Source organism: Coenobita brevimanus, chromosome 109 (genome assembly GCF_032717465.1).
Source record: "Coenobita brevimanus isolate Jiangsu-jjx chromosome 109, ASM3271746v2, whole genome shotgun sequence".
NCBI classification, from domain to species: Eukaryota; Metazoa; Arthropoda; class Malacostraca; order Decapoda; family Coenobitidae; genus Coenobita; species Coenobita brevimanus.
The window spans coordinates 33,439,445-33,449,444 of record NC_137062.1 but is presented as its reverse complement, the minus strand read 5'-3'; the positions used below and the strand labels follow the sequence as shown (position 1 = coordinate 33,449,444).

At 42.8% G+C, this 10,000-nt stretch overlaps 1 protein-coding gene across 1 annotated transcript in view; it reads left to right on the top strand.

Annotated features, from left to right (window-relative positions):
• Nucleotides 1-61: 61 nt before the first annotated feature.
• LOC145417178 (mitochondrial enolase superfamily member 1-like) overlaps nucleotides 62-10,000 on the top strand; it is a 26,107-nt gene continuing 16,168 nt past the window's right edge. The window contains exons 1-5 of the mRNA XM_080285956.1: nucleotides 62-160; nucleotides 1,554-1,656; nucleotides 3,684-3,799; nucleotides 5,529-5,683; nucleotides 9,489-9,607. Of these exons, the coding sequence (XP_080142082.1) occupies nucleotides 62-160; nucleotides 1,554-1,656; nucleotides 3,684-3,799; nucleotides 5,529-5,683; nucleotides 9,489-9,607 (592 nt within the window). The remainder of the gene's footprint in view (nucleotides 161-1,553; nucleotides 1,657-3,683; nucleotides 3,800-5,528; nucleotides 5,684-9,488; nucleotides 9,608-10,000) is intronic.

Here is a 10,000-nt window from a genome sequence, read left to right as displayed (position 1 = left end):
AGGCAGGAGAAGACAGCAGCAAGCAGGAGAAGACAGCAGAAGCAACGGGAACAGCAGCAGCATGGCCCATCACACCTACTACCCTACCCGCATCCGAGGCCTGTCAGTGAGGGATATTCGCTTCCCCACTTCGCTGCAGTCAGACGGGTCCGATGCCATTGTGAGTACCTGACGATTTACAGATTTACAGACGATTTACTGGGGATTTACAGACGATTTATTGGGGATTTACAGACGATTTACTGGGAATTTTCAGACGATTTAGACGATTTACTGGGGATTTACAGACGATTTTTGGAGATTTACGGACGATTTTTTGGGGATTTAGACTATTTTGGGGGATTTACGGACGATTTACTGGGGATTTAAAGACGATTTATTGGGGATTTAGACGATTTACTGGGGATTTACAGACGATTTACAAACGATTTTCTAGACGATTTAAGGAATTTACAGGCGTTTTTCCAGACGATCTACAGACGATTATCACTTACACGATTTTCTAGACGATTTATATGCAATTTTCAGGATTTACTGGGGATTTACAGACGATTTTCTAGGACAGCACTGAGATGTAGTGACGGGAAAGAAATTGCTAGAACAGGATAATATTTAAGTGTAACGAAATATAAATAAATATATAAATAAATGAATGAGTTAATGAGGTATAAATGAGCCCGATAATTGCCTGAAGAAGAGAGAAAAAAAACATAATTAAATCCAGTTTTAAAAATATAAGCATCAATGTCATCAATTTTGGTGTGTTTGTAAGGTAAGGGAATATTACAAACTGACACCGCTTAATCTCAAGTGTTAATCTCGCCCTTATCAAACGTAATCAATTTCGTGTCATCAATTTGGTGTCATTAATTTCGTGTCATCAATTTTGTGTGTCTGTACTGGGAATATTACTGATTGCCACTGCCTCACCTCTGTGTTAATCTCGTCATTTTCTAAAGTAATCTTATCTAATCTAACTTAATCTAGCCCTGTCAACCTCACCCTCCCCTCCCCAAGTCCAACCCAACCTCCTGTCCCGACCCAAGTCAAACCTTATCTATCCTAACCCAACCCAACCTCTTCTCTCCTAACCTTCCCCTCCCAAACCCAACCCAACCCAACCCAGTCTTCTCCTGTCCCAACCCAACCCAACTCAGCCTCTTCACTCCTAACCTCACCCATCCTAACCCTCCCCTCGCCAAGCCCAACCCAACCCAATCCTTTTCTATCCTATGCTAACCTAACCCAACCCAACCTCTCCTCCCCTATCCTTACCTCCCCAAACGCAAACCCAACCCAACCCAATCCTCTGCTGTCCCAACCCAATCTAAGCCAACCCAACCCAATCCTCTCCTGTCCCAACCCAATCTAACCCAACCCAACCTCTCCTCCCCTATCCTAACCTCCCCAAACCTTCCCTGATCCAACCCTCCCCTCCCCATACCTTCCCTGACCCAACCCTCCCCTCCCCAAACCTTCCCCAACCCTCCCCTCCCCGAATCCAACACCGCCCCACCTTTTCACTTCTCACCCTCGCGAACTCTCCCCAACAGCATCCGGATCCTGATTACTCCTGCGCGTACGTTATCCTCTACACGGACACGGACGTCAAGGGCCACGGACTGTCCTTTACCATAGGGAGGGGCAACGAATTAGGTAGGGCGCCCTTTGGTTCTGTTAATAAGGCGCTTCTGACTGAAGTGTACAATTGAGGTGAAAAATGCGTACCCCCATTTTCTTTTTCGATTTTTTTTTTGTGTGTGTCTTTGTGTTTTTGTGTCTGTTTCTGTGTCTGTCTGTCTCTGCCTGTGTGTTTCTCTCTCTCTCTCTCTCTCTCTCTCACACACACACACACACACACACACACACACAGAGTCTTGATCAATTATTCGGTAACATTTCTGGGGACGCGCTCTCTCTCTCTCTCTCTCTCTCTCTCTCTCTCTCTCTCTCTCTCTCTCATGTAAAGGGACCATTGATCGTAAATATATAGACAGATATGGAGTAGTAGTAGTAGTAATAGTAGTTGCCCCAATCTAATCTGAAACGTGAACCCAGTGGACTGCAGGCTGAAGTTGCCCTCCTCCTGCAGTCCACCATCGTCCTTTCGGGGGATAGGGAGGGAGTTGAGGGACGTGTGTATAACCAGGCAGCTCCACCACCCAGTTATATCAGTGCCACCACGTGAAGGCCGCCCTCATCTGTAATTATCCCACCTGTACTAAGGGAGGGGATGTGAATACCTGGAGAGAAGGGCTCAGGTGTGTTTATATGTGGAAACAGAGACAGATAATGACGTGGAGAGAGGTGGAGGCAGGTGGAAGGATGTGGAGGTAGGAAGAGAATGTGATGATGATGATGATGATTATGACAGTGATGATGATGATAATAATGACGATGATGATAGTGATAATGATGATGATGATGTGATAATGATGATGATGATGATGATGATAATGATGATGACGATGATGATGATGACGATGATGTTAGTGATGATGATGATGATAAAAATAATAGCAATAAAGGTGAAGTGCAATTTCTCCTTCATTCAAAATAAACCATGTCAACTGCATACCCCATCCCTATTTCTGATCATTTTTTTTTTTTGGGGGGGGGACTGACCCCAAAAAAATAATTGGGGGGGTCCCGCTCCCCAAATTTCACATTACAGATAAAGAGTCCATTGTATAACATGTATTAATATAGTCATAATTCTCCTTTCACTATTTATTTATTTATTTTTTTTTGACTAGGGGCACTGACCCCCCCCCAAAAAAAAAAATAATCATGGTTGGAAACTTGCATATAGTGAAAGACCTTTGAATTAATTTACGCACACACACACATACGTACACACATACACACACAAGCAGAGAGAGAGAGAGAGAGAGAGAGAGAAATGAAGGTCAAGATAGTCAAAGTATGTCATCAGCGTGTGTGTGTGTGTGTGTGTGTGTGTGTGTGTGTGTGTGTGTGTGTGTGTGTGTGTGTGTGTGTGTGTGTGTGTGTGTGTGTGTGTGAGAGAGAGAGAGAGAGAGAGAGAGAGAGAGAGAGAGAGAGAGAGAGAGAGAGAGAGAGAGTCAAGACAGTCGAAATATGTCTTCAAGTATAGCGATTTCTTTAAGCAACCTTTCTTTAAAATAATCCCTTAAGTAATGTTCTTTAGCGATTTAACCCTTCCAATATTAAAAACTCAGTCGGTTAATTTCAACATCACTTCGTTAGTATACTATCTATCTATTTATCTATCTATAGTCAGACGCCTTAATCCCGCAAGGGGTGGCCACAAACAGGTCGTCTCCACGTCGCCCTGTCCCCTGCCATTTCACTGCCCTCCCCCCAGCTCACACTTCCCTCATTCATATACCTCTCCCCTCCATCCCTTCATCTCATCCTCGGTCTTCCCCTCCCTCACCCACACTCCAACTCACTCACACACACTACTCGTTAGTCTCACACTCTTTTGGAACGACCTCTAGACTGACTTAGGCTCTTAACAACGCTTCTCTTGCGACTTATTTTCGTTGCAGTGGTGGCCGCAATGAAATCCTTATCTGGAACGACTTTAGACTCAGGCTCTTAACAACGCTTCTCTTGCGACTTAGTTTCGTTGCAGTGGTGGACTTTAGACTCACTTAGGCTCTTAACACCGCTTCTCTTGCGACTTATTTTCGTTGCAGTGGTGGCCGCAGTGAAATCCTTGGCTCCCGTGATCGTGGGACGGCAACTGAGTGATATATATGGGGATTTCGCTGGGACCTGGCGAGCCCTTACATCGGAGTCGCAGATGAGATGGGTAAGATAGATAGATAGATAGATAGAATGATAGATAGAATGATAGACTGATATTTACAAGGATAGATGGAGTGATAAATGGGTTGACAGACTGATGGATAGATGGAAAGATAGATGAATGGATAACTATATATGTAGATAGATAGAGAGATAGATAGAATGATAGACTGATAGATAGAAGGATAGATGGAGTGATAAATGGGTTGGCAGACTGATGGATAGATGGAAAGATAGATGAATGGATAACTATATATGTAGATAGATAGATAGAATGATAGACTGATAGATAGAAGGATAGATGGAGTGATAAATGGGTTGGCAGACTGATGGATAGATGGAAAGATAGATGAATGGATAACTATATATGTAGATAGATAGATAGATAGATAGATAGATTGACAGATAGATAGATAGAAGGATAGATGGAGTGATAAATGGGTTGACAGACTGATGGATAGATGGAAAGATAGATGAATGGATAACTATATAAGTAGATAGATAGATAGATAGAATGACAGGCTGATAGACAGAAGGATAGATAGAGTGATAAATGGGTTGGCAGACTGATGGATAGATGGATAGATAGATAAATAGATATGTAAATAGACTGATATATTGATAGATAGACAGATAGATGGATTGATAGATAGATTGATAGATATATAGGAGTGATGAGTAGACAGATTGACTGACAGACAACAGACAGTGATAAATGGATAGATACACTGATAGACATTGGATAGATAGAATAATAAATGGATTGACAGATAGACTGATAGACATATTGAAGGACTGAGTGATTGATAGATAGATAGATAAAAAGATAGACTGATTGATAGATTGATAGACAGATAGATAGGTAGAGAGAGAGAGAGAGAGAATGAAGGGCATGACAGTCGAAAATGTCATCAGCGTGTGTGTGTGTGTGTGTGTGTGTGTGTGTGTGTGTGTGTGTGTGTGTGTGTGAGAGAGAGAGAGAGAGAGAGAGAGAGAGAGAGAGAGAGAGAGAGAGAGAGAAATTCTAAGTGTGGTGGCTGTGACTGATGTGGTGGTAGTTGTGGACGTATGACTGTGGTGTGGTGACTGTGGTGGTGTGGTGTGGCATGAATTAAAGTGTGGCAGACCAGATTTTCTCATAACTGTGTATATAATTGAGACATTTTTTTTTTTTGAGGTATGGACTCTCTGAATGCCCTCTCCATTACCTTCCTATTACCTCTATTTTGGCGATTTATCTTCTTATCTTTCTACTTCTATCTTTCTTTCTCTTCTCTCTCTCTTTCTTTCCTGCCTTCCTTCCTCTTTCTTCTTCCACTTCTCCCCCTCCTTTCTCAACCCTTATTCTTTTCCCTCCACCTCATCCTCCACTTTCTCCTCCCTTCCCTCGCCCACATTCTCTCCCCTCTACCTTCTCCCTCCACTTATCACCTCCACACTTCCACTCTCCCTCCACTTATCACCTCCACACTTCCAATCTCCCTCCACTTATCACCTCCACACTTCCACTCTCCCTCCACTTATCACCTCCACACTTCCACTCTTCCTCCACTTATCACCTCCACTCTTACACTTATCACCTCCACTCTATCCCTCCACTTACGACCTCCTCTCCCTCCACTTATGACCCACACTCTCCCTTAACTTATCCACTCTCCCTCCACTTCTCTCCACTCTGCCTCCACTTATCACATCCACTATCCCCCCACTTACGACCTCCACTCCCCCACCAGGTGGGGCCGGAGAAGGGCGTGCTACACCTGGCCGTCGCCGCCCTAATTAACGCGCTGTGGGATCTGTGGGCCAGGTGTGAACGCAAGCCGCTGTGGAAACTCCTCGTCGATATGGAACCCGAGAAACTGGTGTCCACAATTGATTTTAGATATATGTGAGTGAGGAATAGAAGGGAGTACTGTCTCTACCTCTCTGTCTCTCTCTTTCTGTCTCTCTGTCTGTCTGTCTGTCTGTCTCTACCTCCCTCTCTCTCTCTTTCTGTCTCTCTGTCTGTCTCTCTCTGTCGATATGGAGGCAGAGAAATTGGTGTCCACGATCGATTTTAGATATATGTGAGTGAGGAACAGAAGGACGTACTGTGTCTCCATCTCTCCGTCTGCTTCTGTCTGTCCCCCTGTCGATATGCAAGTGAGAAATATGAGGTTCCTTCCCAAATACTTTCCCTGATACTTCCCTAATACTTTTTCCCTTTTCATGCTGTTAGAGGACGTATAAATTTGAGTCCTAATACATTTCTCCCTAATACTCTCCCTGACACCTTCCCTAATGCTCTCCCTGATACTTTAACTAATACTCTTCCCTAATGCTTTAACTAATCCTTTTCCCTCTTCCATGCTGTCTGAGAGGATGTGTTGATTCGAGCCCTAATATTTCCCCTAACACTTCCCCTAATACTCCCGTAATACTTCCCTGATACTCCCCTAATACTTCCCTTTCCCTAATACTTCCCCTAACACTCCCCTAATACCTCCTTAATACTTCCACTAATACCTCCTTAATACTTCCCTTTCCCTAATACTCTGGCAACGTGAGAAAAACCCGGAACTTAGTTAATCTGAACCTGAACCACACAGGCTCAAAACCCGCGAAGCTTCACATTCAACGGTACACCAAATACTGATCCAAAAACAACAGCCGAGGGTTTCAATGATTACTTTTGCTCGGCAGGTGAACAACTGGGCTGTAATATTTCTGCGGGACGGTCAGATTACACAGACTTTCTCCCTAAACCTGGTAATTTTTCGTTTTGGTTGGCGCCTGAGTCTGAGCTACTTTCGGTGATGTCTAAACTGAAATTCTGCTTGCGGATGTGATGATGTAATTGTGTCGGCTGTTAAAGAATGGTCAGGTGTAATTATTCCTTTTTTCAAGTATATAATCAATAAATCATTTAGAACTGAGTCTTTTTCACAGTATCTGCAAACAGCTAAAATTATTCCAACTTTTAAGGAGGGAGATTAAAGCATTCCCCAGAATTACAAACCCATTTCTCTGCTCACCATATTCAGTAAAATATTTGAAAAGGTTGTCTGCACAAGGCTAACTGACTATTTCGAATTACGTTCTATCTTAATGAAATATCAGTTTGGGTTTTGGCCTCGCTTTCCATGGAGTGTGCCATTCGCGAACTCACTAGCGAAATGTATGAAGTTTTAGGCACAAAATATCTGTCTATCTATCTATTGTCAGACGCCTTAATCCCATAAGGGGTGGTCACAAACAAATCGCTTCCACGTCGCCCTGTCCCCCGCCATTTCACTGCCCTGCTCCCAACTCAAACCTCCCTCTCTCATATACCTCTCCACTCCATACCTCCACCTCATCCTCGGCCTCCCCCTCCCTCTCCCCCCCTCCATCTCATTCACATACAGTCTCCTCGTCAGTCTCTCACCCTCCATCCTCTCCACTGGGCCAAACCACCTCAGTGTGTTCCTCCTAACGCTTCCTATCACATCCACATCCACACCACAACACTCCTTCATATCCTCATTTGTCAGCCTGTCTCTCCACGTGACTCCACATGCTCCTCTTAAATAACTCATTTCCACTGCTCTCACTCTTGACTTGTGTCCCTCCAACAACGTCCAAGCTTCACTTCCATAAGTCAGAGTTGGTATCACAATACTGTCATGTAGTAACTTTTTCACTTCCATGCTTACTTCCCTGTTTCTTATCACTGCTCTCAAAGAACCAGCAACCTTTCTTCCCTGCTGTACCCTTTAAAGCACTTCACCCTCCAAACTTCCATCCTTACTCATCACACTCCCCAAGTACTTAAACGTGCTCACATTTTCCATTTCCTCACCATCCAACCTCAGTGTACATTCACTGACTTCACCTCTCTCAAAGACCATCACTGTACACTTCCCTACATTCACCTTTAGATTCCGTTTCTTACACACTCTCCCAAACTCATCCACCAAGCCTTGCAGCTCCCCTTCGTCTTCACTCAGCAACACAGTATCATCTGCAAACAACAGTACAGGGAGTTTCCAAACACTGCCCTCTCTCACTAGGGCCACTCCAACATCCACTGCCCTACCTTGTACCTTTTTTATTACCCCATCCATATACGGACTGAACAAACATGGAGACATGACACATCCCCTTTCAACCCAACCTTCAAACAGAAAAACTCACTCAGTTCACTATCCACATACGCACTGCAGCCTTCGCACCCTCATACATACTCTTCACAGCATTCAACACCTTCCCATCTACTCCATATATTCTTAATACTTTCCACAATCCTTGTCTATCCACCTGTCATATGCTTTCTCCAAATCCATGAAGGCCTCATACAACTTCTTTCCCTTCTCTAGAAACTTTTCCACTAAAGATCTTAGAATGAATATCTGATCTACACAACCTCTTCCCTTCCTAAAATCTCCCTGTTCTTCTCCAACTAATTCCTCTGTTAGTTCTAAATATAAGTTCATGAAATATAGTGTGCCACAGGGATCTGTACTTGGACCTGTTTTATTTACAAGATTCATGATATTTTCTCAAGTACTAAGTTGAAATTTCTTTTATACACGGACGATACAAACATTTATTTGCACGGTAATAATCTAATGGATCTGGCACATGAAAGGAATGAAGAATTAACCATGGTTTCAAAATAGATTAAGTCGAATGGTATTACACTTAATTTGAATAAAACCCATTATCTTGTTACTCATTTCTCCAAGTATCAGTTGCCAAATTTTGAGATTAAAATTAATAACCATGTAATTGACAACGTTAATGATGTAAAATTTCTTGATGATGCGACTGATGGTGGAATGACATGGAAAGCTCATGAAGTGAAATTATCAAAAATTGGAGGCATTCTTCACAGAACCAGAGATTCCTTGAATATTGACAATTTAAAGCAACTGTACCTTTCTTTGGCTTACTCTGATATAATTTACTGCTCCGCTATTTGGGGAGAAGCAGACAAGACGTACCTTGATTCTTTATTCTTAGCACAAAAGAAAAAACCTCGTATAATGACTTACCAACCTTATAATGCTCACACAGGTCCAATATTTAAGGAACTTGGTCTACTAAAATTAGATATATTGTTTGTTTAGGCAGTCAACTTTGTGTATAAATCCTTAAAAGGTCATATGTGCCTGGAGAACGATTTTCATGTAATAGTCCACAACTTTAATACCAGAGGAGTCCAGGAACTATTGCGACTTCCACACCACTGACTCTCACATGCACAACGTCGTCTTAGTTATAGGGAAGCCAAATTATGGAACACCTCGGACGAATCACTCACACATGCCACGTCTATGTGTGTATTCAAAAGATCGATTAAGCAACACCTACATCAATACTAGTTAATGTTAGCATATTGATGTCGACTTTATTTTCTTTCTCAATAGTTACCATAAGTTACAATATTGCTTTCATACCTTTCCTTACAGGCTTCAGGAATTTATTTTAATTAATCTGATTTTTGCCAACTTCAGAATTAGTAGGTTGTATACTGTGATATTATTTTGCATACCTTGTTAAATTATAAAACCGTGTGTCACCTTGTGTTAATATATTTACTTACGCTACACTGAGCTCTGCCAATTATTCAGATAAATGTATTATTGTATTTTATGTAATAGATCTGGTAATACAAATCAATAATACTTCCCCTTATACTTTTCCTAATACTTTCCTCCCGATGCTGGTAGAGAGGACGTGCTGACCCGGGAGGAGGCCATACATATGCTGAAGGAGATGCAGCCTGGCAAGGAAAGGCGTGAGGAGCGAATGATTAACAGAGGATACCCTGCTTATACTACTGGTGCAGGTAGGGGAAGGGGTAGTGGAGGCAGGGGGAGGATAGGGGAGAGACGGGAGGGATGGAGCAGTTGCAACGTCCACCCAGGGGCCAAACCTATTCATATTTCCCCGCACCTCGCCGTGGGAAGGGCCCTGGCGTGACTCTGGTGAGGCGGTGTGTACCACAAGGGGGCGTCGGATCCCTACACGGTGTATGTACTGTACTGTGCCCACTTCACCATCATCATCAACATCATCATCAGCGTCTTCATCATCACCGTCTTCTTTTCTTCTTGTTATTGTTATAATAATAATAATAATTATCATTATTATTATTGTTGTTATCATCATTCGTCTTCTCCTCCAAAAACAAAATAGACAAGTACTTGCACGAGATTCCTCAGGTGACTCCGTTTCTGTC